The following is a 27,769-nucleotide window of genomic DNA, read 5'->3' on the forward strand; positions in this document are numbered from 1 at the left end:
ACATGCAGTTTCCTTTCATAAAATCATAAAAATGTGACTATAGCCTTTAGCTTACAACGTAAATACAAATGTTTCTTTTTGTTTCTGGGTTAAAAAATTGAAGTTGTTACTTTAAAAAGTGTATGCAAACAGGAGCACGGCTGTGTTTTTGTAAAAAAAAAAAAAAAAAAAAGAGGGCCCTGCACGAACTTCTTGAGGTATATTATTTTCAGGTGCAGGAAACCTATTTGGAACTTTTGGGACAAACGATGCTATTAAGAGGAAAAGAGCATTCCCTCCCTCCCCCCTCTAAAATTTTATGATCACTAATGAACAGATGTAATTTAATCAGTTACTAAACGCTTGTGTGCAGCGTCCACATGGATTCGTTAGGACACGGTTGCATTTCCTCGGCACAGATCGCTGCAGAGACCTTGTAGGACAGGATGTTAACATGGACGGAATCCTTGGAGAGCTTCTAAACCGGTGGCTTTCAGACCATGCTGTCCCTCCTCTGGTGCCGTCAGCAGGAGGCAGCAGAACGGGTGTGGGTGCCGGGGCGTCATGCCGTCCTTAGCTCAGCTCCCCTTTTATTTGTTTTGTATATAAAGCCACTGCGTGAGGATTCTCTTGTAAACACAGCTGCACTGCTGAGGACATGCAACGTTTTAAAATAGTGTGTGTAGTCCAAAGCTCTCTCCCACCCACCAGCCAAGACCCACAGGTGTGTTTGTGTTACTGACGTCCTGGCCAAGCCCACCGTGCCTGCCCCGAGGTCTGCTCGCCGGGACGCTGTGTCCCCCATGGTGTGGGCCCCGGGGACGGGCTGCAGCCTTGGTGCTGTCACTTGCCTCCGTGTAAATGACTTGTCGCTATAGAGGCTTTAAGTTAAAATGAAAACATTTCTGCCGAAACCGGTTTGGCTCAGTGGATAGAGCGTCGGCCTGCAGACTGAAAGGTCCCTGGTTCGATTCCGGTCAAGAGCATGTACCTTGGTTGCGGGGACATCCCCGGTAGGGGGTGTGCAGGAGGCAGCTGATGGATGTTCCTCTCACATCGATGTTTCTAGCTCTCTATCCCTCTCTGTAAAAAAATCAATAAAAATATATTTTTTTAAAAAAGAAAACATTTCTGTTTTGCAGTATTACGTTGAGTAGCAAACACGTTGAGATGCACACTGAGGTAAAGAAATGGAAATGAGTTTCTCTCCGTCTCTGTGTCCTTTGCAGTGCACCAGAGAAGAAGCATTTTCCCTCAGCAGAGCCTGCGTCACAGTCTGTTCATGCTGTTCAGCCACTGGGCCGGCCCCTTTAGCATCATGTTTACTCCCCTGGACAGATACAGCGACAGGAATATGCAAATTAACAGACATCAATACTGTGCGCTCAAGGTATTTACTTAGCAATCTGATTGCTTTTTTTTTCTTATGTTAAGCGTATCTCTCAATGTCTAGTATTATAAAAAGGGTAGGGATTTCTCCTGAGTCCCTGAGAGTATTAGAATGTATATATTTGCTCTGCTGTATTTTTTGTACTGGAAGTTTATTTAAATACATAAAATACAGTACACAGTAAGAACCTTCAGAATCTACCCCAAATTTTGAATTCCATTGTTTTAAAGAGGATCACCTAAAAGAAATACCTTTTTCCCCTCTACTTAAGTGCTTTCTCTTGCTTGTTTTTTGTTTTTGTTTTTTTTCTTTTCCGGTACTGTTCAAACTCCATTTCTAACTTGGTACCATGGTACTTACTACTCATAATAAATTACTTAGTTTCAAAAAATCACTCTTCTGCTTTTCTTTGTAAAGGCAAAAAGGTGTTGTAGCTACATAAGCATGGGTAAAAATAGCCTGCCTCTTCTCAATAAACAGCCACCTGTTACCTCCGCAATGTTTCAAATGTAATTCTGATATTATTGTTTGAAGGCTATGTCTGCTGTGCTATGTTGTGGCCCTGTTGCAGATAATGTGGGACTTTCATCAGATGGCTATTTGTACAAATGGTTGGATAACATTTTGGACTCTCTGGACAAAAAGGTAATTATCGGTAATTCCCTTAACATTTCGTAATTGCCATTGCATTATTTGGAACTAGCGTATGGCCCACTAAAAATCAAGTCGTTTTTAAAATAAGATAGGTTAGAATTACATGCAGAAAATAAGCTCTATAAATTAAATAGGATGCCATAACCTAAATTTTCTAATTCTTATTTATTACACACTCTTGGATCGTTTTCATTTCCCTTTTATGCTGCAGGATTAATGCAGTAGTGTGTATACATCTCACAATAGGGTTCTAAGTCTACGAATAAAGTATTCATGCAGAGCACATTGAGCTCTATGGAAGAAACGTTATTTGCTGCGTTTAATTTCTCGTTTTGGACCACCCTCCAATTAATCCTTCTTTCCGGCCCTCTGGTCCCTGTGCCCTGCGTACTCTCATAGCACCACGCGCACAGGCGTCACAGTTTAAGACAGAACTTACATGTTTTCCCCTTGGAATACTTTTTGTATTGGGTTATCAGAAACTAGAATAAAGCCGAAACCGGTTTGGCTCAGTGGATAGAGCGTCGGCCTTCGGACTGAAGGATCCCGGGTTCGGTTCTGGTCAAGGGCATGTACCTTGGTTGCGGGCACATCCCCAGTAGAGGATGTGCAGGAGGCAGCTCATCGATGTTTCTCTCTCATTGATGTTTCTAACTCTCCTTTCCTCTCTGTAAAAAAAATCAATAAAATATATTTTAAAAAAAACAAAAACTAGAATAAAGCTTGATAAAAGTATCTGGAGGGGGTAATAGCTCACTTTGCTGCCCCTGGGGCTCTGTGGGAGGAGGGAACCGGAGCTCAGCATCTTGGGAACATGCCGGCGTCCACGGTTCATGGGTCCAGGTCACTTTTTCTAGTGGCTGGATAAAAGGAGAAGGAGTTGGAAGAAAAGAGACCGAGTTTTGTGTTCAATGCAATGAGGGCATGCATGATGTCTTAGCAAAAGGCAGAGAAGCAGACAGTTGAATCACCTACGACTCTCTGTGTCCCGGGCGATTCTGTGGCCTTCCCGTAGGTTCACCGGCTGGGCTGCGAAGCAGTGACGTTGCTCCTGGAGCTGAACCCGGACCAGAGCAACCTGATGTACTGGGCGGTGGACCGGTGTTACACAGGCTCCCGGAGGGTGGCAGCGGGCTGCTTCAAGGCCATCGCCAACGTGTTCCAGAACAGGTACTCCCGGGCCCGTTTCTTACAGTTTATTTAGTTGTGTCTTTTTTTGCAAGAAAATATTTCCATTTGGATTCAGAAATACTAATTTAGAAATATTTCCATTTGAATTCAGAAACCAGTATTTTCTTAAACTCTTATCAGAAATTAACCAAAATAAGGATAATGATCATCATGCATTTGTTTTTGTACCTTTTAACCTTAAAAAAACAAACAAAACAAAACAAAACAAAAAAAAACACGCGACATCAACAACAGCCCAGCCACCTCCTGGGCTTGGCTGCTGCGTGCCTGCATTCTGGCCCTGGTCCACCATATTCATTAGCTCGTGTGAAGGCCTCTGAATATTCCGTTCCTAACATGTGGACTTTGTCCCCAGGGATTATCAGTGCGACACAGTGATGCTCCTGAACCTGATACTGTTTAAAGCCGCTGACTCTTCTCGAAGTATCTATGAAGTTGCTATGCAACTCTTACAGGTTTGTCAACAAACGTTAACGAAAATCTTCTTCCACGTGACCTAATGAAGCACTAGCAATCTCTTTCCTGCCTCGGAAGTATACTGATAGTCAGCTTGATTTTTAATAGCAAACTCTAGTGTCAATTCCTGAGGGTCATTTGAAATAGAAGGAAAGGATAATATGGTACATTTAAGTTGTTGTAAAGGAATTATACAGTATGTTACCACACACATACACTTGTGTGTGCGCCAGTACAGATAAAAATTGAGTGGTTAGGGCCTATGTGTGTGTCTAACTATTTCTGTTCAGTTAAGACTGAGTTGAATTTTTTATTTTTTTTTGAGAACCAACTAAAAAGTAATTAGTTCTTTTTATGATGACCTTGTATAATCTTCCTTGATTAGGCTGAGAAATATAACCTAGCAAATTAACTTGCCAAGCATGGATGCATCATTGTTATACAATGCTTAGCTAATGGATAATAGATTGAGGTTCTTGACTCAATCAAGGGTGAAGAGTGAGATTCAAGGAGATGCTGATCTTTCCAAAAGGTTTGAATGACGCGCTAATGTCTTGATTTAAGAAAGTTTAAGGGGGCTGGTTGGAGAAGGTGAAGGGAGTAAGAAGTACTAATTGGCAGTAACAAAATACGAGGTTATAAAGCATAGGAAATATAGTAAACAGTGTTGTCATAACTATGTATGGTGCCAGGGATACTTAAACTATCGGGGGGACCACTTTATAAAGTATATGATTATCTGACCACTATGCTGTACACCAGAAACTAATTCAAAATAATGTTTATTGTAAACTGTGATTAAAATAAAATTTAAAAGAAGAAAGTTCAGTGGGGGGAAAAGGAAACATATGTACTACTATTTGTAATACTTTATACAAAAATAAAATGAACCACTTGTTAAAATAAAAAAATAAAAAGAAGAAAGTTCGCTCTTTACGTAGTGTAACATCAAAAAGATGCTTAGTTTATATTCCTTACTTATTGTGTGATTAACCAAGACATGTTCGAAAATTTTCTTTCCACTTACACTTGTTTTATATAGTCATATATTTGACCTGGAAAGTGGTATGTCGTTGTCACGTAATTTTAACTTAGTTTGCTGAAGTTATTTTCAAACTATGCTACTAACCCAAAACATTGCCCTTAAACACAAGGAGTGCAATGCCTTGGACTCAGTTACACGTCTATTGCAAACACTTCTTGGCATTTAACATGCAAAGTGTTTTTACAATATGTATAACTATGTAATTTTTAAACTGGAATATTTCTTGGGAGGATATTTTATTTTTTTTAATTAGAGTTGAAATTTGGAGGACCCATAACAACCTTTAATTTGATGGCATTGCATCCCCGTAGATCCTGGAACCGAAGATGTTTCGCTATGCCCACAAGTTGGAGGTTCAGAGAACAGATGGAGTGCTCAGCCAGCTGTCTCCTCTGCCACATCTGTATTCTGTGTCATATTATCAGTTGTCTGAGGAACTTGCAAGGGCATATCCTGAGCTAACTCTCGCCATATTCTCAGGTATGATCACTGAACTGGTTAGTAGTCTTTCCCTTTTTTAGCAGTCTTTTCCGAAATACTACTTTTATGAAATTTTAAATAGATGCAAGTTGAGGTTGAATGCAAACATGTATTTACATAGAGAATTTTTTTCTTTAAGAACTCTTAATACTGGTCTACCGTGATATTTAGGTATCTTATTAATGAAGTATTTACAGGACCTTTCACTTTTCCCTCCCTACTTCACTCCACTGCAGGGGCGGGGGGGGCGGGGATGTAAAGGGGTCTTCACATGTAATTTAAAAATATTTTTTGGCCCGGCCAGAAATAATGAGCTTCAGTCAGTTGAGCGTCATCCTGTGCACTGAACGGTTACAGGTTCGATTCTCGTTCGGGGAACCTACCTGGGTTGTGGGTTCAGTCCCGTCGGGACAAGTACAGAAGGCAACTCCTTGATGTTTCTCTCTCACATCGATGTCCCTCTTTCTCTCTCCCTTCCTCACTAAGCATGTGCTCGGGTGAGGATTAAATTTAAAAATACATATTCATTTAGTAGACTTTAAACTTACTGAATCTTATGTGTTTTATCTGTGTACTAGCCTGCCTTTAAAATACTGCAGGGTTTGTGCTTGCTTCAGTGGCACATATACCAACATAATGCAGAGGCAACGATACAGGTTCCTTTCAGTAGGCAAAGCCTCTTGTCATAGGAAAAGGTCCTGCTCAGCCTCAGGCAAAACTATTGCTAGGGTCCTGCATTGCTCTCTGGTCCAGCTTCCTTTACAAAGAATCCGGCCTGCCAGGGTTTCTGTAACATCAGGGTCCTACCAATGGCATTTTATATAGAAAGTAAGAACGTGATATGTGTTAGTTGTTACTTTTCTTTATGATGTCATCAAGGTCGGATTTATTTCCTAAAGCTGAGTCCAGGGTCCTACCAGAGTCTCCTCAAAGGGAAATTTGAGGGCCATCTGGTTTAATCTTCTATCTAAAGAACACACTACTGTCAATGCCCCCATCATACTCTACCCTTTAACTGAAAAGTTCTAATCATAACACGGAAGACACTCGGCTAGTTTCTCTGCTTTCCACCTGCAGCAGATCTTGTTCTCATCTGGTACTTACTGCACACGCACCACACCTGGGTCTGCTGTGGTCTTCCCTTCCACTCAGGCTCAAGGCAGAGCGGCCTCCAGGTGCTGTTTCAGCAGGGGGAATGGTTTGTTTCCCACACTTAGTTAGCTGAGTGGGGAGAAATGACTTACATTCTCCTAACATTCCATTCTTTGGCAGTTTCCCTGTTTGGTTTACATGGGTAGATGGCAGGGATCATGCCTCTTCTTTTTAAATTTGTTTTCAGTGGATTTCTGAGTGGAAGAGATAGAGACAGAGATGGAGAGAGAGATAGAAACATCACTGATGACAGAGAACCATTGATCAGCTGCCTTCTGCAGGCCCCACACTGGGGATCGAGCCCACAACCCAGGCATGTGCCCTGACTGGGAAGCAAATCGGTCTTGTGAATAGTGCAGCTGTGAACATGGATGTGCAGCTATCTTTTTGAGACCTCGCTTTGGGTATATCCCCAGAAGTGGGATTGCTAGATCATGTGGTGGTTCTTTTTTCACTTTCTTGAGGAGCCCTTATACTGCCCCGTAGTGGTTGCACCATTTTTTTAAAAATATATTTTATTGGTTTTGTACAGAGAGGGAGGGAGAGAGAGAGAGTTAGAAACATCGATGAGAGAGTGTCATTGATCAGATGCCTCTTGCACACCCCCCACTGGGGATATACCCGCAACCAAGGTACATGCCCTTGACTGGAATTGTCCCCAAGCCAAAGCTCTATCCATTGAGCCAAACCGGTTTCGGCATGGTTGCAGCATTTTACAGTCTCACCAGTGGTGTGCAAACGTGTATTTATCTTAACCACCAATGGCCTTTTATATAAAAAGTAAGAATGTGATAGGTGTTTGCTGTTACTTTTCTTTATGATGTCATCAAGGTCAGATTTATTAGAAGGAAAAAACAGTACTCCTAACTCTTAAATGCAGTGAATAAAATCTGGCTTCCTATTCTTTTTTTTCTTTTTTTTTTTTTACATCTAGAACTTGGTTTATTTATTTATTTTATTGATTTTTTTACAGAGAGGAAGAGAGAGGGACAGAGAGTTAGAAACATCGATGAGAGAGAATCATCGATCAGCTGCCTCTTGCACATCCCCTACTGGGGATGTACCTGCAACCAAGGTACATACTCTTGACCGGAATCGAACCCGGGACCTTTCAATCCGCAGACCGACGCTCTATCCACTGAGCCAAACCGGTTTCGGCTGGCTTCCTATTCTTTAAGATTAAAATTAATGACAAGTCAAAGGAAAGTGTTATATCAGAAGTTCCCTCTGTTGGCTTGGTTTTTTTTTTTGTTTGCCTTTTTTTTAAAAAACAAAACAAAACAAAACTTAATTGTTGACAGTATTCCCAATGCCCCCTTGCTTTTGGCTTCTTTCTGACGACAGAGATCAGCCAGAGGATCCAGACGGCGCACCCTGCCGGGAGGCAGGTGATGCTGCACTACCTGCTGCCCTGGATGAACAACATCGAGCTGGTGGCCCTGAAGCCGCTGCCCACGGCCAGACGGCCCGAGGACGACGAAGACGAGTCCCTCAAGGACCGGGAGGCCATGGTGACGAGCCGGCGCTGGCTGCGAGGAGAAGGCTGGGGGTCCCCTCAGGCCACCGCCATGGTTCTCAACAACCTCATGTACATGACGGCGAAGGTGAGACGGGTTTGCACTGGCAGCGGCCGCACAGAATGACTGCGTTGGGAGGAGTAAGCCAGGTTAGAAGTGGATGAGGAGGTTAGGTAATCCTGGGATAATCGAGCCTATGTGCATCATAAACTCCTTTCTCTAAAATCAACTTCTCATTTTAGCTATAGAATGTCTTTTTTTGGGGTGGGGGTGGGGGGGGCATCTAAAATCATGTGATTACAGCCAGGAGCCGCTTAAGGACAGGGAGGAATTGCCTGTTAGGCAATGTCTTTGTTTATGAGTGTCACAGAGGCACCTACACAGATCTAGATGGTGCAGCCCCTGCCCACAGAGCTATGTGTGTGGTATAGGTCACTGCTTCGAGGCTAAAGCTTGAACAGCGTGTGCTGTACAGGACACCGCGCGATTAAATCAAGCTCAGAAGAACGTGGTGAGTCAGGAGATGCAGTAAAACACGAGCTGTTTGAGGCTGTTGCTGGTGTAACACAGCATATTGTTACGCGGCAGACTTTTTTTTTAAGTAGAAAGAACATGCTGTATTTTTTTTTTTTTAATGCTTTATTTATTTATTTTTTTAATTTATTATATTGATTTTCCACAGATAGGAAGGAAGAGGGATAGAGAGCTAGAAATGTCGATGAGAGAGAAACATCGATCAGCTGCCTCTTGCACGCCCCCCCTCCCCCTCCGGGGATGTGCCCGCAACCAAGGTACATGCCCTTGACCGGAATCGAACCTGGGACCTCTCAGTCTGCAGACCGACGCTCTAGCCACTGAGCCAAACTGGTTTTGGCGAATATGCTGTATTTTCAGCCAATAACATTATCGAGTATCACGCACCGTGCACAGTTGTATGGGCTGTACTTCTGTACGACTGGCAAACACCGGCGTTACCTCAAGCACACGAGTCACGTGCTGTGCCGTGATGTTATGAGATGGCATCGCTAGACAATAGACATGTTTGGCTCCCGTGTCATCTTCCGGGACTGCCATTGTGTGTGCAGTCTGTCGTTGACGGAAGTGTTACGTGGTCCCTGACTGTAATGGTATTTATGTATAGATGTGTTGAAAGAAATGATCATTCCTCTGAAGTATATGGGGGAGATGGAAGCTTCCGGTAAAAAACGTTGCTTCCTGGTATTGCAATGCTGTGACCAGTTTGCTGCAGAGAAGACAGGCTTTACTGAGATGTGCGTGTTGTGTTTCCTGCACCCAGTATGGCGACGAGCTGGCCTGGTCAGAGATGGAGAACGTGTGGACCACGCTTGCAGACGGCTGGCCGAAAAACCTGAAAATAATTTTGCACTTTTTGATCAGCATTTGTGGAGTGAATAGTGAACCAAGCCTCTTGCCTTACGTATGTATTCAAGTTGATATTTAACTTAAAAAAGAAAAAGAAAAACGTTAATGGTGTCTTGTCAAGTTCAGAGTACAGGCATCAGTAGACCAGCAGAGGCAGAGCAGGGCCAGGCTAAGGACAGGCAGGAAATAGCACAGTGGGTTTACTCGCCGGCTTATTTAACAAATACTATTGGCCAGGCGCTCTCATTACAGGCCAGAGGCTCTTCAGGGTTCTGGGCGTTATAATCTGGCGGCTGGTGCAGATTTTACTTATTTAATGAATGAATCGGTAACTTAATAATAAAGTCCAGGCGTGATAAGGGCTGCGAAGGAGAGCTGCAGAGGACTGAGAGTGAATCGCTTGGAACCGGGCTGTCTGGGAGAACGAGAGATGATGCACCAGAGAAAGTGTTCCTGGGGCAGAGACCACGATGGCAGTGTTTGCCGGGCAGGTGCTGGCATCAGGAGAGTAGATGGAGCACGGTGGCCAGTCAGAGTTCAGCACCTGTAGGGTTGTGCCTACACCCATGTGGAAGCAGAAGGAAAGCTTGGTAAGAGGTAGACCATGAAGAAGGCGGTCTCTGCCTTGCAAAGGGAAAAGCAGTTCTTAAATCGGCTCAGGTGAGGAGAATAGGAAACTGTCAACCATGAGGGTTGAATGAACACATGTATGCATGCAGACACACGTGTGCATGCTCCCTCCCCTGCTTTGGGTCTTTTCCCGAATGTCCATTCCCCTGGACACCTTTGCTGGCTCATTCCACCTAAAACTATAAGTGCCCTGCCCCCCACACAAGAGTCTCCTTTTTTTCTTTCCCTGCTTTGTTGAGTGTTTATCATCACCAGACATATACAGGGTGCGGGGTAGGAGTGGGTAAATGGGGGATAAATGGTGATGGTGGTGAGCACACAGTTTAATTACACGTGATTCATTATAGAGTTGTACACCTGAAACCTATATAATTTTTTAAAAATATATTTTATTGATATTTCACAGAGAGGAGGAAGGGAGAGAGAGAGAGAGCTAGAAATGTCGATGAGAGAGAAACAATCATCGACCAGCTGCCTCTTGCACACCCCCCACTGGGGATGTGCCCGCAACCAATGTACATGCCCTTGACCGGAATCGAACCTGGGACCCTTCAGCCTGCAGACTGACGCTCTACCACTGAGCCAAACCGGCTTCGGCAACCTGTATAATTTTACTAACCAATGTCACCCCAATAAATTTTTTAAAAGGAGCCATTTTTAATGACAGTAGTAGTTCCTTAATTATCACTTTTTAAATGATCTACATTACTTCATTTAAGTCCCCCAGTAAGCCTGTGATTTTGGTAAGATTACCACAGCTTCACAGATGAATAAGACAGGGCAGAGAGATGAGTCATTTCCTTGAAAGTCACACATCCCTGCAGCATCCTCGCGTGGTAGGTAGAGCTGAGCTCCAGCCCAGCTGTGTTTGTGAGGAGGGGCCAGCATTTCGCGGAGAAGGTGGCGGGGTTGGGGTGCAGGTGGGACTCGGAGGCTTGACGGGATCGGGGGGCAGCAGTGTCCACTCGGGTGAGAACAGGCACAGAGAGGCAGCGGTGATCAGGGCATCAGCACATAGAGCAGGCTGGGTAGGAAGTCAGCGAGCCGTGGGTTACCATGATGAGACTCGTGGTATGATAGGATAAAGGTGGTCGTAAGGTTTCTCCAGAGGCCAGGCGGAGCAGAGCTGCTCACACGTCTGCGTGCATGCGAATCATCTGATTCCATTTCTAGAGGGCAAGCGGGGATACGGCCTGAGATTGTGTATTTCCAGCAAGTTCCCAGGTGAAGGCTGTGCTGCTGGGACCACAGTTTTGTCGTAAAGGGAAAAGTATGGAGAAACATGCGTATAAGGCACCCTTACTGGGATTTTTCTTACTTACCTCAGACTGTGTACTGGGTTACAGTGCTTTGAACATCTTAACTTGCTTAGCTCTAACCGCCATCTGAAGCCGGTGCTATTGCCCCCATTTTGCTGAAAGGAAAATAGAGGAACTTTCCAGCTCCTCTGGGTAGTAAGTGTTAGATCTACATTCCGGTCCAGGCTGTGTAATCTGGGTTCAGTTTAGTTCTAGGTCCTTTCTTATTCTCTATTCTATGCTGCTGGGTTGCATGTAGAGAATGGGAAAGCAGAATAAAAGATAAGTCCTAGGTTTAAAGGCTGCCTGACTAAAAATTAGAGGAATACTTGGGATGGTATTACTGTATTTTCCGGCATATAAGACAACCAGGCGTATAAGACGACCCCCTAATTTTACAGTTAAAACATAGGTTTAGGCCTATATTCACTGTATAAGACTATCCCCCACTTCCAAGGCAACACCAGTTCTTTTTTTAATAGACTGCCTTTCTGACTCTGGCCAATCTGAGCAAGCTTTTTTTCGTTTCAAAGGTCGTCTTATATGCCGGAAAATACGGTAATTCAATTTTTTCCCTAATAAAAAGATACATTGTTTTATAGAAAGCAATTATCTTTTGCTTTTCTTTAACCAAAAAAACAACAACAACAAAAAGAGCAAACATGTAAGGGAAGTAGAAAATGTGGAAATCATCCTATATAATAAAAGGGCAATACGCAAATAGAATGAGTGACAGAACAACTGAATAACCAATCAAAGTATAATATGCTAATGATATGCTAAGGCTACTCAACCACTCGCTATGATGTGCACTGACCACCAGGGGACAACAGTTGACCAGTCAGCCAGTCACTATGACATGCATTGACCAGCAGGGGGTAGATGCTCCAAAGGGTAGGCTAGCTTGCTACTGGGGTCCGGCTGATCAGGACTGAGCAAGATGAGTTGGATGTGCCCTAGAGTCCTCCCTCGGTCCCTCCCCGGCCCAGCCATGCACCGGTGGGGTTACTCCTCCTGGCCTGCACCCTCTCGCAATCCAGGACCCCTCAGGGGATATCGGAGAACTGGTTTCAGCCCAATTCTGCAGGCCACTCCCCTTGGGAGGGCACCAGACGCAGGGGCTCATGGTTGGTGAGCACTGCTGTGGCAGCGAAAGCCTCTCCCAATTGGGACTGATTGGGCTCGAACCCACAGCAGGCACATGGGGGCCAGGATGAGCAGGAGTGGCAGGTAGGAGCTGCAGGCGGCGTTTGACTGTGGGTTTCGGCCCAATCCCTGCAGGCCACCCAGAGGACCCCCACCTGTGCACAAATTCATGCACCGGGCCTCTAGTTAAACAATATATTGAAGTCATTTTAATATGATACAATGTTGAGGGTCAGGGGGAGGATAGTATTTATAAAGCTGATTAATCGCTGTTTTATTGCTGATCAATGTTATATTCATATTTCAATTGTGCTTCTTGATCTACCCCTTAAAATGGAACTTATAAAATTTGTCTCAGGACAGATCTATGAAGTAAAGATGTTGCTTTTTCCTTTCTGAATGTCCTCCCTGTGGCAGGTGAAGAAAGTTGTTGTGTATTTAGGAAGAGACAAGACAATGCAGTTGCTGGAAGAGCTGGTGAGTGAGCTGCAGCTGACTGACCCCGTCAGTGCCGGCGTCACGCACATGGATAACCCCCCGTATTACCGCATCACGTCCAGCTACAAAGTCCCTTCTGTCACCTCAGGTGAGAAGTCACAACTGCTTAATCCGTCTCAAAGGAGAGGTTTTTACCTAACTGTTCATTTTAGCGAGCATTTGCTTTAAATATCATCAAAATGAAAGCAAACATGAGTCATGTATGGTAATTAGCTTGACAAGATTTTGTAGAACCTCGTACGACTGAAGAAATTTGACAATCTAAAGATTCTTAGTATTAGAGAGGGAAACATTGATATACTTATTCACAACCAGAATATTCATCTTAATGAATATAATTAATGTTCAATGTAGAAAACACTTAATTGAAATTACACTGTAATTTTATTTTTTATTATTTGAGCATATATGGTACATAGTGTCCAATTTTGTGAGTGAATATATCTATCCATATACTGTATGTGTATATATATATATATATATATATATATATATATATATTATAGTTATTACAATATTTTGAATTGAAGAAACAAGGTCCACGAGAGAGTAACTTCCAGTGAAAATTGATTATAACATCTGGGATATTGTAGATAAAATTTTTACGGAACTCTTTGTTTATAAACACTCGGTTTGTATTAAATGTTTTTGGCCTGTTCGTTATAACACTATCTGTATAATTAGAAATCTTTTATATATTTGAAATTTATTTTTTTGTCATCTATTTTTATCTCAGCCTTTTGTTCTACTGTCTTAGAGGATTTCTAATAATTTTCTATTGAATTTTCCATATCTGCTAGAATGTTTTTAATTCCAAAGACGTGACTTTTTTTTTAATTAGACTTTATTTACTAACACTCTGTTCATGTTTCATAGTTAAACTATCCACTTCTATATATGATAAAGTTTTCTCCTCCCAGCATAAGTTCCTATTTTCTCTGTATTACTGTTCGTTTTGATCTGTCTTAGTAAAAGCTTTCCTCAAAGGCCTACCAATTGGGCTTGGTCTTTTCATAAAGAGTGGAGTATAAAAGAGTTGACTGGATGTTCTGTAGGTATATATGGAAACTGTTGACTTGGTCATTTGTTGTGCAATGATCTCACTGATGCAAGTGTCTCTGGGACTTTTCTCTTGGACTAACCCAGTTTCCCAGACAAAACTCTACTAGTCACATGCCTACAGTAGAGGGTGTAGGGTGTGTGTGTGTGTGTGTGTGTACATATGATCCATAGATACACACAACATAGCCTTCTGGAAGCCCATAGGTAAGAAGATTTCAGGGGGTACAGTCTCAAATTTTACTATGTGTATATTTTCATGTAATGCCCCTATTCTCAGTGAAATATTTCCTCCCTCCATTGGACATGGTGTCCTAGTCCGGAAATCTTCTGATTTAGTCTCATCAGAAAAGATTTCTGCATGTGGAAAGAAACAGCCACTTAGTTATAAGAGGTAGGGGACTAGATCTTGGGGACCAACTACTTCTGTAATAGATTTTCAACCTATTCTGTACCCCTCTCCCCCTTTTTTTTCTTTTCGTTTTGTATAGCAAGATAAAGGGAACGGGAGTTAGAAACATCAATGATGAGAGAGAATCATTGATCGGCTGCCTCCTGCATGCCCCCTATTGGGGATCAAGCCTGCAACCCAGGCTTGTGCCCTGACTAGGAATCCAGCCATGACCTCTGGTTCATAGGTTGATACTCAATCCCTGAACCACACTGGCAGGCCAATTCTGCCGGTTTTAGCACCATCTTCAATCTTTACTTCCAGTGGTACTTGATGCCACTAATTTCTGAGCCTTTTTGAAGATTCACCAATATAAGTATGGAAGCCTTCTTGGTTTTCTTAACTACCAGCTTGGGGCTCGGCCTTCTTAACACTTAATTAACTTCTTGTCCATTTGTTTTCAGCCTCCAAACTTCTGTTGCTATTGTCTTTTCTCCTTCTTGGTCATTATGAGTGCATTCCTTTTTAACAATCCCTTTGCTCTCATTTTTCCGGAGTTTTGACATCTATAATTTGATGGGGGTTTTTTTCTCCTATTGAGTTATTACAGGTTTTAAATGCACAGATAACTGTTTTATTTCTGATTACAGGAACTACTTCCAGTAGCAATACCATGGTAGCGCCCTCAGAAGGCAATCTCGATAACAAGCCCATGAAAGAGAACGCTGAAGAGAGGTAAGCACCTGTCTGTTCTTTCTCAGCCCTTCAGTGGGGGTAACCGGCCATCTCTGCATTGGGATGTGTGTTCACTGAGTCAGACTTCTACCGTGTTTCCCCGAAAATAAGACATCCTCCGAAAATAAGACCTACTTACAGGTTTCCTTCTGAGTGAAATATAAGGCATCCCCTCGAAAATAAGGCCCCCCCTAGGCTAAACATTAGAGATTTGGTCCACTGATTCTAAAAGAAATGGAGTCACAAGAAATTCACCAGGAAATTCAGGAATTGGATTGTTATGATGATGTTCCAGAAGATGATGACATGATTGTCATTGAATAAATGAGTAAATTCTTGATACTGTAGGATTCACAGTTTGTCTGGTTTGTGTTGACAACTACTGTACTACCGTACTGTATACAGGTAATAAATTTCCTTTATTTTTATTTAACAATAAATGTGTACCGTATTCTTCTTCATGGAAAAATAAGACATCCCCTGAAAATAAGACCTAGCGCATCTTTGGGAGCAAAATTAATATAAGACACTGTCTTGGAGTTTCCTCAAAAAACTGAAAATGGAACTCCCATTTGACCCAGTAATCCCACTTCTAGGAATATATCCCAAGAAACTAGAAACACCCATCAGAAAGGATTTATGCACCCCTATGTTCATAGCAGCACAATCTACAATAGCCAGAATTTGGAAACAGCCTAGGTGCCCGTCAGCAGATGATTGGATCCAAAAACTATGGTACATCTACACAATGGAATACTATGCTGCCATAAAAAAGAAAGAATTCTCATCATTTGCAGCAACCTGGATGGAAATGGAGAACATCATGCTGAGTGAAATAAGCCAGTCAATGAAAGAGAAACACCACATGACCTCACTCATTTGTGGATGATAAAAAACATTATAAACTGATGAACCAAAAGATAGATATAGATACAGTATATCAACAAGTAGACTGTCAAATTACAGCGGGGAGGGGAGGAAGATCTGGGGGAGATAATAGATCAACCGAAGGACTTTTATACATGCATATAAGTACAACCAATGGACACAAAACTCTGGGGAGGGAGGGGATGTGTGGGATGGAGGGAGGGGGGCAAAAAAAAAATCAATAAAATATATTTTTTTAAAAATATTTAAAAAATAAATTAAAAAACATATATATATATATAAGACACTGTCTTGTTTCCGGGGAAACAGGGTAGTGACAAACTACATTGCCATTTTGGAAATGTTCCCAATGGACAGTTTCAACATGAAAGATGCTGACGCGCTATACCCTTTTCTGTTCTCTCGGGGGTGACCTGGTGGGGTGTGGTCAGTGCCTGTTTGTGTTGTTTACATTTTTAAACTTTTCTCAGTGGATGTTTACTCTGCCTGTTTCCTGTGAAACAGGTTTCTCCAGAACATACTATTAGCCGAACAATTTAAGAATAACCTTTGGGTAGAAATAATTGACCTAAAAGCTTAAGCTTTTGGCTTGTGAGGTGAAAATTAATATGTTATTGTGGTAAACTTTTGTATTTTGTGTACTGTGTTCTCCTGTAAGCATAGAGTGTGTAACATAGAGTACAAACACTGTTTTTCTGTGAGCCGCGACTAACCGCAGTGATCCTTCCCCCAGCTATGTGCACCTGGACATCTATGGCGGACTGAACAGTCACTTAAACCGTCAACACCACAGACTGGAATCTCGATACAGTAGCAGCTCTGGAGGGTCTTATGAAGAAGAAAAAAGTAATACATTCAACATGTTCTTTTTTTTATTTATAATGACAATGGTGAGGTGTATCATTAATTATATTAATGCTAATCTCTTTTTCCAGTAACTTGTTTTTAAGAAGAGTCTTTAACTGCCACTAGTGGTGTTCCAACATCATCTGAAATGTCTTGATTTTAAGAGACAGCCTGAGTGGGGAATGTTTGTTTTAAATGCCCGGTTCCCTGTAGATAAATCAAGGAACTTAAAAAAAAAAATAGTTCTCAGAGAGCGTCATGGAGCAGACACTGGCAACAGGCCGCTTTTTGAATCAGGTGCTCTTTCTCCCTGAATCTGTTTTATCGAGTTCTCCCTTGCCATTGCAAAGTGAACAGTCTCCCCAAGGTCACCGTGACACTAGGGCAGGGTAGCATGGAAGCACAAGCGTTCAGGCTGGGAAGGGCCCGGAGGATGGTCGGGTCTGGTTTCCTCGTTTTGCACAGGATGGAACTGAGGTCCAGAGAGGTTAAGTGACTTACCCACGTCACACAGAACTCACTTCCCGATGGCACTTTCCGTCGCACCCGCAGCCCCCCGGGCAGGGCGGGTTTCCGTTGGCCCTCTCTCAGGAAATTTAGAATCGAGCAACTTAACCAGAGGGCCTTGTTCTAAGGCAGCTTCGCCTTTTATGTGGTTACACATTAATGTTCAAGATAGAAAACTTGGACATCCATTACGGAGCCATAAGAAACTGCTACTGTAGTTTCGCTTTGACATAAAGGCCGCAACCTCAATTGGTATCTCTCTCTCTCTCTCTCTTTCTCTCTCTCTCTCTCTCTCTCTGACGTGCTTAATTTGAGAATACCTATACCCCAGGTCTTTCCTAGCCAGCAAATGTCAAAAAAAAAAAAAAAAAAAAAGAGTGGGAAATGGTTCTGATCCCTTTCCAATGCTATAAGTAGTTGGTGTCTGACTAGAGTTTGCTTATCTCGGCAGAACGTAGATGGTGTAGAAAATGAGATCATTTTATTTTGATAGGTGACTCAATGCCACTTTATTCTAATTGGCGCCTGAAAGTGATGGAGCATAATCAAGGAGAGCCACTGCCCTTCCCACCAGCCGGAGGCTGCTGGTCACCGCTGGTGGATTACTTGCCTGAAACGTCAACACCTGGATTACCTCTTCACAGGTGGACTACAGCCTCATTCCTATTTCGTACGAGCCAAATTCTGCTTACACCCTGTCGGCTTTCTCCCTGCCATCGGGCAGCACGGACCACACGCAGCCTTCCTCCTGTAGATACCGCCGCACCTGAGCGCAGTGTGCTTAGGTCTTAGAGATCTAAAAAGCTCGCCGTGCTGACTGACCGTGTTGCAATTAGTCTTAGGAAACCTCTGTGTGCTGCTGCTCTTTCTGGGTGTCTGGCACAGTTACTTCACCTTTCTGGGACCCAGTTGCTACATCGGAAAAGTACGATTTTTTTACGGGGGTAGGCACTGTTGCTTTGAGTTGAGTTGCACTGGCCTTTAACCTAACGGGATCACGGGAGAACAGTCGCTACGTTCTTTGGAAACGTATCGGTGCACCAAACACGCATCGAACGCCTACTAGGTGGCACGCAGTGTGCCAGGTCTTAGGGTTGCAGACGAAGAGAATGTGGCCCTTGACTCGAAGGAGCCCTTAGCGTACGCTTTTATATATTTTTTTTTCCCTAAAATCGTCACTTAACAGTTTCTTCGGCTGAATTCCTTTTCCTCTCTTTTTCTTGAGAAGTTGTTTTGTTGTTGTGTTGTTGTTTTTTGTTGTTGTTGTTCCCCCCACACACACACAAAATACAATGTTAAAGTCTTCAAGTGATTTGCATCTGATTGTCCCTAGGTTGACTCTAGTGAAACCTTAATAATACTCTCATTTGTCATAGGTGTAACATAGCAGTGATCCTTTTGACTGACCTGATCATTGACCACAGTGTGAAGGTTGAATGGGGAAGCTACCTCCATCTTCTTCTTCATGCAATTTTTATAGGTAATACCTATTGGATCCTAACTCCCTTGTTTTATGTTTGTGTGATAACTGAATGACTTAATGCCGTTTCAATATGTCCATTCCTATTTTTTCTCGGTGCCATTTCCATGGCACTTTTCCCTGTGGTTCTCGTGGTCTGGTGGGGTTCTTATTAGCCTCTCTTTTAACCACAGACAGGTCTGTCCCCTTTCCTCACCTGTGGCCCCTCCCACCGCGCACGCACACACACACAGGCCCCCTCGCAGGAATATTTGTTTACCTCTGGGGTTGGAAACTTTCAGAGTAAATGGAAAATTAAAATGGGTTCTAAGTGTTTCCCAAAAGACCTTGCTTGTGGACAGCCTGGTCTGATTATTGCAAGTGAAACTGCACCTTGTGCAACAAACGTTGGGCTCCATGACATGGACATGCCTTTCACACTTGTAAGATGGGTGTCAAGCTCGCCGTCTTCCAAGTTTTCCAGATGTGCACATGCATAAATGTGTTACTGCATTCCTTTGGTGATCAAGCATCTAAGGATCTTCTGTTGTGTGCCAGGCTCAGAAGATATTTGCCTTTTTCAAATTCATTTACATCTAGTGTTATGTAACAGAGCAATTAATTTCTAAGATTACTACATTTTACACATAAAACTCATTGGAAACTTACCTGGATTCTTCCCATTTCAATAGGGCAGTAGGCTATTGTGCATGAACTCTAGGCCAAAAAAAAACTTTATGTAGTGTACCATCTTCCACAAGATATTTTTTAAATATTTTTATTGATTTCAGAGAGGAAGGGAGAGGGGGAGAGAGAGAGAGAAACATCAATGATGAGAGAGAATCATTGATCGGCTGCCTCCTGCACACCCCACACTGGGGATTGAGCCCACAACCCAGGCTTGTGCCCTGACTGGGAATTAGGCCATGGTTCATAGGTCGATGCTCAGCCACTGAGCATGCTCACTGGGCTCACGAAATATTTCATATAATTTCTGCATTTCTTTACAATATTAATTTGGTAGCAAGAATGCTCATTATTTCTCTTTACTGATGATTATTTTCTACTATTCCTTTCAGGGTTTGACCACTGCCACCCTGAGGTGTATGAACATTGTAAGCGTCTGCTTCTGCACTTATTAATAGTAATGGGACCCAACAGTAACATCCGGACTGTTGCTTCTGTCCTTCTCAGGAACAAGGAGTTTAATGAACCCAGGGTGCTCACAGTCAAACAGATTGCACACTTAGATTATACTTTCACAGGTATTTGCTTTACATGTATGATTTGAAAGTGGAATCGTGCTTTATTAATTTGAAATTGTGCAATAGAGAAAAACAAGTAGATAAAAGTTGAAATACTGGAGTACATTTTTTTTTAAATGTAGTTTTATTATTTTAAGTACCATTGTAATTTTGTATTAACCAGTAAAAAAAGGAATTAGTTTGCAATATTTGAGTCTGTATTGCTTTTAGGTATCTTTGTCATAGAAAGAAAAATTATTTTAATGTGTTGTTATTGATTTCAGAGAGGATGGGAGAGGGAGAGAAATATCAATGATGAGAATCATTGACAGGCTGCCTCTTTCACACCCCCTTATGGTTAATTGAGCCGTGGCCTCCTGATTCATACCGATGACCCACACTGGGTGGGCTGTCATAGAAATTTTAGGTTCTGAACATATAAGTTGAAGATACAATGAAAGGGTGCTTAATTTACTAAGCACTGGTCATCAAAAATATGTTCAACTTTATTAGATCCCTCCTAATGTCAAGATCTGAAATATTGACAAAGGAGACATTAAAATTTTTTATTCACTTGATTATATTTACTGCATTTAAAATGTTATACATCTTTATTGTTTTACCTGGTCAGGCATCTTTATAAAACTTATGTCCATAACTAATGATAAATTAATTAATTAATTAATTTAAAAAACACAATGTTACATATTTTGAAGTATATAAAGTTTCAAATAACACATTTTAAAGTAATGAGTTTCATTGCTTCACGGCCTTTGGCTAAGATCAAGTGTAAAGTAATCAGTTTCAGATTAATGAAAATCTAATATAAAATGTATTTCACTGTTGATGTGAATTATTTTTTTACTTTGAAAGTTGTACCTCTTTCTCAATAGCCATAACTTATTTATTCCATTTATCAGTATCATTGTCCTTAGGTTAATAATAGATGATCTAAAAAATAATTTTTTTAAAAAACTGAAATAAAATTACTTTGTAAGTTAAAACTGTCATATAACCCTATACCTAGTAAAACAACAATTACTAGGAAATTTATTCACCTTTTAAAACTGTGATTAAAAGATGCAATAAAATGAAGTTCATTGCCTTTTTTATGATAAAGCATCTTTATTTTAAAAGTGTTTGTTCTTAAGGCTTCTTTTGCCATTTTCTAAAGATGGTCCTTAGTAATATATCCTTTAATATTACTTACTAATTGATATAATATAAATATTACAAATAGACTTTAAAATTGTCTTCCTTTAAGTAAAATGAATCAGAAAGTATAGAGTACTTTCCATAACAAATTAAGAATCAGTTCACATCAGAGAAATGTGACTGACTTACCAGTAGTAATAAATGTGGAGGAAATACACTGAAATATCGGGGAAATGCCACTTTCACCTTTTGTCGGCAGGTGGCAGCAGAGGGCTGCACAGTAAATACAAATGGTTACAGTAGGTTAATAAGGGGCTATGCAATAATGCTTACCCAGAAGCTCCAGCGAAAGGAGCGCGGAGCCTCTCTCGCATGCCAGGTAGCCTGTAAGGCACGATAGTTCAGTTCAGTTCCGTAGATACTGTGTGAGGTTTTTCTTATGCTCGGTATTCACGCCCGCCTCTCTCTCCCAGCAGGTGTTAGTGATTTTATACCTGATTACCAGCCCTCCCCCATGACTGACTCAGGGCTTAGCTCCAGTTCTACCTCTTCTAGCATCAGCTTAGGAAACAACAGCTCAGCCATTTCCCATCTGCACACCACGGTCCTCAGCGAGGTGGACATCTCAGTAGAGCAGGACGGGAAAGTCAAGACCCTCATGGAGTTCATTACCTCACGGTGAGGGGGCGCGGTGGGCGAGGCTGCTGCTCCGTCTGCCCGCGGCGGAGAGCGCCGCTGTTTTCTGAGGTGCCATTGCCCGGAGACACCCCGGTCTGCCTGGTCCAGCATTAATAAGACGGGGGTGCACCGAGGCGTTCTGCGTTTACGTTCACACGGTCGTACCCAGGGAGGGGCCTTCGCTGTGCCCGGAGACCAGGTGCCCAAAGGGAATAAATACTGTTATTTAAGCATTACACCTGCCGCTTGCATCAGCTCCGTCACCCGTCGGCCATCAGGTGTTCACTTGTGGTGCACTCTTTGCACGGCACCGTCAGTGCAGGGGGAACCGAGAAGGGGAGGAGCCGGCTGGCGGCCCACAGCGGGAGCAGCATCGTGGGGGCAGGAGGCAGCGGGCTGAGGTCCAGTCCGGCCGGACCGCTGTGGAGAGGGGGTGTCCAGACAAGAAAGCTCGGGAGAATGCCACCCGGCGGGCCATGAATCCTCAGCCACCGGTTACAGATCTTTTTTTTATATTTTTTTTATATATATATATTATTGATTTTTTACAGAGAGGAAGAGAGAGGGATAGAGAGTTAGGAACATCGATGAGAGAGAAACATCCATCAGCTGCCTCTTGCACACCCCCTACTGGGGATGTGCCCGCATCCAAGGTACATGCCCTTGACCGGAATCGAACCTGGGACCTTTCAGTCCGCAGGCCGACGCTCTGTCCACTGAGCCAAACCGGTTTCGGCGGGTTACAGATCTTTTATCTTTCAGGGAAGAAGCCGTTATTGAAAACCTCTGAGCTGAATGGGGAGGGTGGGAGGCAGTCGGCCTCTGAGCAGCGTGTGGGGTGGCAGGCCCTGAAGGCCACAGGAGAGGTTTTCAGGGCACTTTGGACGAAACCCTTGTTAATCAAGTCAGGGGCCTTGAGAATACAAGAGCATTTATAAAGGACAAATCGACGGGACGTTATTCCGTCCTACATGTTCCCTGTGGCTTTCCCTAGTGAGTGAGTGTCTTGCATTGCAGTCTAAGTGCAGTCTGGCCTCTACAAACATAATGCATTGGCCTGTGACACAGACGCAGAGACTGATTTTAAAAGTGTTTGTTTTTAAGGCTTTAAAATCGGGACTCTTCAGCCCCACTGACATGGACTTTTTAAAAAAAAAAAAAAAGTCCCGATTTTTAAACGTGGGACAAATTGTTAAAAATCAGGACTGTCCCGCCCAAAGTGGGACGTCTGGTCACTTTAACTAAGACACACTATTGGTGCAAAGTTGTATGTTAATTGCAAAGGTGTACGTTAGGCCAGTCTGAGTGAAACTGTTCATGTGAGTGAAAACCAGGGGAATTACCTCTGTCCTCTGTTTGCAGAAAAAGAGGGCCCCTGTGGAACCATGAGGACGTCTCTGCCAAGAACCCCAGCATAAAGAGCGCCGAGCAGCTGGCCGCGTTCCTGAAACACGTGGTTTCTGTTTTCAAGCAGTCCAGCGCAGGTACCTGTCAGTGTCTGAGATGATGTCTCCCTTCCGTGAGATATTTTCATGTGATCTCAAGACTTCTGATAATGTTGAGCAAAAAGTGGACATATCAGTATGCTTAAAACACAAAGTTTTAGGCAGGTTTTCTTTTTTTACTTATTAATGATAACAGATTTGTTTTTCTTTGGAGGTAAGTTCAGTTACTCCTTAAAAATAAAGGTACTTGAGCCGAAACCAGCTTGGCTCAGTGGATAGAGCGTCGGCCTGCGGACTGAAGGGTCCCGGGTTCGATTCTGGTCAAGGGCATGTACCTGGTTGCGGGCACATCCCCAGTAGGGGGTGTGCAAGAGGCAGCTGATCGATGATTCTCTCTCATCGATGTTTCTGACTCTCTATCCCTCTCTATAAAAAAAAAAAAAAAAAAAAAATGTATATATTTTAAAAATAAAGGTACTTGGGGCATTCTGGGGTGCTTAGTTTCGTGTGTGATGGCATCATAAAGTTATAATGCAACTAGAGGCCTGATGCACAGATCCGTGCCCGGGTGGGTTCCTCCGCCTGGCCAAGGTCAGGGCCGTCTCACCCAGTCCCAATCGGGGCCAGCCAGCTCGGGGGAGGGACCGCGGGAGGGTGGCTGTGGGAGCGCACTGACCACCAGGGGGCAGCTCCTGCCTTGAGCATCTGCCCCCCGGCGATCAGTGCGTGTCATAGCGACCAGCCACTCATCCAGTCGTAAAGGTCACTTAGGCTTTTACATAGAGAGACTGTGTAATAGAAAAAATTACATCGAAGAACATATGTAGGGGAGACAAAAATTTTTTTTTAATATATTGATTTGATTTTTTTTTTATTTTTTTTTACAGAGAGGAAGGGAGAGGGATAGAGAGTTAAAAACATTTATGAGAGCCAAAACCAGTTTGGCTCAGTGGATAGAGCGTCAGCCTGAGGACTGAAAGATCCTGGGTTCGATTCCGGTCAAGGGCATGTACCTTGGTTGCGGGCATATCCCCTGTGGGGGGGGTGCAGGAGGCAGCTGATTGATGTCTCTCTCTCATTGATGTTTCTAACTCTCTATCCCTCTCTCTTCCTCTCTGTAAAAAATCAATAAAATATATTAAAAAAAAACAAAAAACACATCTATGAGAGAGAAACATCTATAAGCTGCCTCTTGCACACCTCCTACTGGGGATGTGCCTGCAAGCAAGGTACGTGCTCTTGACCAGAACCGAACCTGGGACCTTTCAGTCCGCAGGCCGATGCTCTATCCACTGAGCCACACCGGTTTCAGGGGGGGTTGGGGTTTAATAGAGGTATTGGCTTCTATGATCTAAAAATGTAACACATTCGGAAAGTCATAGGAAAAGTGTGGTGAAGGCCTTAGGGAGGCAGGAGCGGGGTGGAGGGGGTCCATGGAGGAAGAAGGGGAAACATCTGTAATATTTTCAACAATAAAGATTATCGTTATTTTTTAAAGTAGGTGTCTGAGGCAGTGGATCTCAGTGGGACATCCGGCAATGTCCGCAGACGTGTTTGTCTCAGGGCGGGGCGCAGGCAGTGGTCAGTCCTGGCATATGTGGTCGGGTGGAGGCCCGGGAGGCCGCTGCACGATGAACACGGCACAGCAAGGCCTTACCTGGCCCACACGTCAGCGGGGCTGAGTGAGGAACCCTGTTCTCGGGGTTCCGTGCCTGGAGAGGAGGAGGAGGAGCCGCCTCCAGGCAGATGGGGCGGCAGGAGGGAGCAGGCACTGGCTCAGGCGCGGGGGCCTGTCCGGGCGCAGTGCCGGCTCTGGGGGGGCCGGAGACAGTGAGCTCCGGCTGTGGTCCCGCACTCCATTCCGAAGGACAAGAGCCACCAGCCCGCCCCCTTTCTTTCCACAGAAGCCGTCCATTTGGAGCACCACCTCAGTGAGGTGGCCCTGCAGACGGCCCTCTCCTGTTCCTCCCGGCACTACGCGGGGAGGTCCTTCCAGATCTTCCGGGCCCTGAAGCAGCCGCTCTCGGCAGCCACGCTCTCCGACGTCCTCTCCCGGCTGGTGGAAACGGTGGGGGACCCGGGCGAAGAGGCGCAGGTACTTCTTTAAACTGGCGCCGTAGCCATTGGCCGGCTACTAGCAGTCAGGGACTCGGTGCGAAGGACAGGTCGCTGCAGGCAGGGCAAGGTCATGGTCCGACAGAATCATTCACGTCGGATGTTAACAGAGGTTTGTGATTACCGGTACTCTTTATTTTTATTTATTTTTTTATATATATTTTATTGGGGTTTTTTTTTACAGAGAGAAAGAGAGAGGGATAGAGAGTTAGAAACATCAATGAGAGAGAGACATCGATCAGCTGCCTCCTGCACACCTCCGACTGGGGATGTGCCCGAAACCAAGGTACATGCCCTTGATGGGAATCGAACCTGGGGCCTTTCAGTTCACAGGCCAAACCGGTTTTGGCATGATTAATCTTTAATAACTTCAGGGCCTATCAGAGAAAGCTTTACGTTTACACACACACATCCCTGGACATTAGAGATAAGCAGGTAAGAAAGATAACAAGTTTAATTTGAAATGGAACGTTGAATTTCATTTTTTAAGATACACTGAGTGAGAGATCGCAGAAGAGAATGTAAGTCTCTGTTCCGCCGTCCAGGACACTGGAGATGGGGCGTGAGGAAGACAGGGGTCCTGGCATTCTGGAGCTCACATTCTATTGGGGGGGAAAGCCTTTAACCCACCAATAACAGGCAACATGATTTTACTTAGCAATGCTATGATAATAATAAGGTAAAGCGTTGAAGAGTGATGGGAAGGAGGGAGTAATTTTTTTTTTTTAATCCTTACCTGCGGATATGTTTGTTTTTCTTCATTGATGAGAGAGAAAGAGAGAGAGAGAGAGAGAGGGGGGGGGGGAGAAAGAGAAACATCGATGTAAGAGAGAGAAATACCAATAGGTTGCCTTCCGTACGTGCCCTGACTGGGAATCAAACCCGAGACCCTTCTTCGGTCCATGGGCCGGAGCTGTAACCACTGAGCCACACCAGCCAGGGCAGGAGGGAGTGATTCTGTATGTGATCATCCCCGAAGGTGATTTTTGAACGCATACTTCGGAAGTGAATCGTGTGGTGATCCGGGGAAGCGCCTTTCTGGAGAGGGAAGTAAGACAAGTGCAGAGGCCCTGAGGCAGAAGCAGTAGGCTCTTTTTGAAGACGGTCAGGCAAACCCGTGTCTCTGTGGCAGCGGCCGCCAGCCTTCCGGACCTCACCGGCTGGCGACCGCTGCTCGGGAGTGTGTTGGGTGGGGCTCTGTAAAGGCAGGAGGTGGGTGGGGTCGGCAGGGTTAGATCGTGTGAGGCCTGGTAGACCCCGGTGAGAGGTAGGGTTTTACTCTGAACTGATGGGAGGCCTCTCACAGGTTTGAGAGGAGGGTGGTGGATAGATTAGCTTTTCAAAGACTTGCCCTGGCAGCTACGTAGAGGCCTCAGCGGAGCAAGAGTGAAAGCTGAGGAGGGTCAGGCAGGAGGCTGAGAGACCATCCTGAAGTGTGGTGATCGCTCAGATTAAGGGAACCTGTGGAGATAGAGAAAAAGGGTCATATTGAAGATATATGAAAAGTAGCATTTTCAAGACTTGTTGGTAGACTCAGTTTAAATGTCAGAGAGAGAAGCAGGGATGGCGCCCGGACCTCTAGCGTAAGCAGTCCGTGGTGCCATTATGATCATTTTATGCCGTTAATGTGATGAGTTTTCATCAATCAGCAAGATCCTGTTGCTTTTAAGAGTTTAATCAATTTATAATGTTAATGTGGAGTTGGTTCTATTTTTAAATCTCCTTGGGAAGTCCAATGCAATTTCTGTTTTTCCAGAGCATAATTAATCAGAGTCTGCCCTTTTTTTTTTTTCTAGGGATTTGTGATTGAGCTTCTCCTCACGTTGGAATCTGCGATTGATACTTTGGCTGAAACCATAAAGCATTATGATCTTCTCTCTGCCCTTTCTCAGTAAGAATTCAAACCAGGCGCCTGGTAGATTAGTCTATAGAACTTAGTGGCTGAACATGTATAGCGATGGCACTGTGTTATTCTGTTTTTTTTAATATATTGATTTTTTACAGAGAGGAAGGGAGAGGGATAGAGAGCTAGAAACATCAATGAGAGAGAAACATCGACCAGCTGCATCTTGCACACTCCCTACTGGGGATGTGCCCGCAGCCAAGGTACATGCCCTGACCGGAATCGAACTCGGGACCCTTCAGTCCGCAGGCCGACACTCTATCCACTGAGCCAAACTGGTTTCGGCGGCACTGTGTTATTCTAATACCGGTAGTGAGAATGGTACCCAAGAATTCGATGGACTAGCAGTGGGAAAGGAGCCTCAGACTGTGAGGATGTGCAGGAAGTCACAGTGCCGTGTGTGGTGTGGCAGTGCTGTTGCTCTTGGTCAGAGATGTGCTTCACTGACAAGCTCCATTCTGGAGGCACTTGGCATCCCATTGTCCCCCCAGCGGGCCTGGCCCCTCAGACTCACATTTTCCTTCT

General features: G+C 43.8%; 1 protein-coding gene across 5 annotated transcripts in view; it reads left to right on the forward strand.

Moving 5' to 3' along the window:
• FRYL (FRY like transcription coactivator) overlaps positions 1–27,769 on the forward strand; it is a 177,895-nt gene that overhangs the window by 102,774 nt on the left and 47,352 nt on the right. For 4 of the 5 annotated variants that reach the window (XM_045572781.1, XM_036416789.2, XM_036416818.2 and 1 more), the window contains 17 exons: positions 1,209–1,369; positions 1,904–2,014; positions 3,039–3,193; positions 3,570–3,669; positions 5,027–5,195; positions 7,692–7,951; positions 9,162–9,302; positions 12,739–12,907; positions 14,920–15,004; positions 16,626–16,738; positions 17,739–17,889; positions 18,622–18,725; positions 19,784–19,969; positions 21,577–21,781; positions 23,144–23,265; positions 25,131–25,321; positions 27,138–27,232. In XM_045572781.1, coding sequence (XP_045428737.1) covers positions 1,209–1,369; positions 1,904–2,014; positions 3,039–3,193; positions 3,570–3,669; positions 5,027–5,195; positions 7,692–7,951; positions 9,162–9,302; positions 12,739–12,907; positions 14,920–15,004; positions 16,626–16,738; positions 17,739–17,889; positions 18,622–18,725; positions 19,784–19,969; positions 21,577–21,781; positions 23,144–23,265; positions 25,131–25,321; positions 27,138–27,232 — 2,518 coding nt within the window. The remainder of the gene's footprint in view (positions 1–1,208; positions 1,370–1,903; positions 2,015–3,038; positions 3,194–3,569; positions 3,670–5,026; positions 5,196–7,691; positions 7,952–9,161; positions 9,303–12,738; positions 12,908–14,919; positions 15,005–16,625; positions 16,739–17,738; positions 17,890–18,621; positions 18,726–19,783; positions 19,970–21,576; positions 21,782–23,143; positions 23,266–25,130; positions 25,322–27,137; positions 27,233–27,769) is intronic. The other variant, XM_036416848.2, reaches the window with a different exon arrangement.

The sequence above is a fragment of the Pipistrellus kuhlii genome, unplaced genomic scaffold, assembly GCF_014108245.1.
Source record: "Pipistrellus kuhlii isolate mPipKuh1 unplaced genomic scaffold, mPipKuh1.p scaffold_m20_p_1, whole genome shotgun sequence".
Classification (NCBI taxonomy): Eukaryota; Metazoa; Chordata; class Mammalia; order Chiroptera; family Vespertilionidae; genus Pipistrellus; species Pipistrellus kuhlii.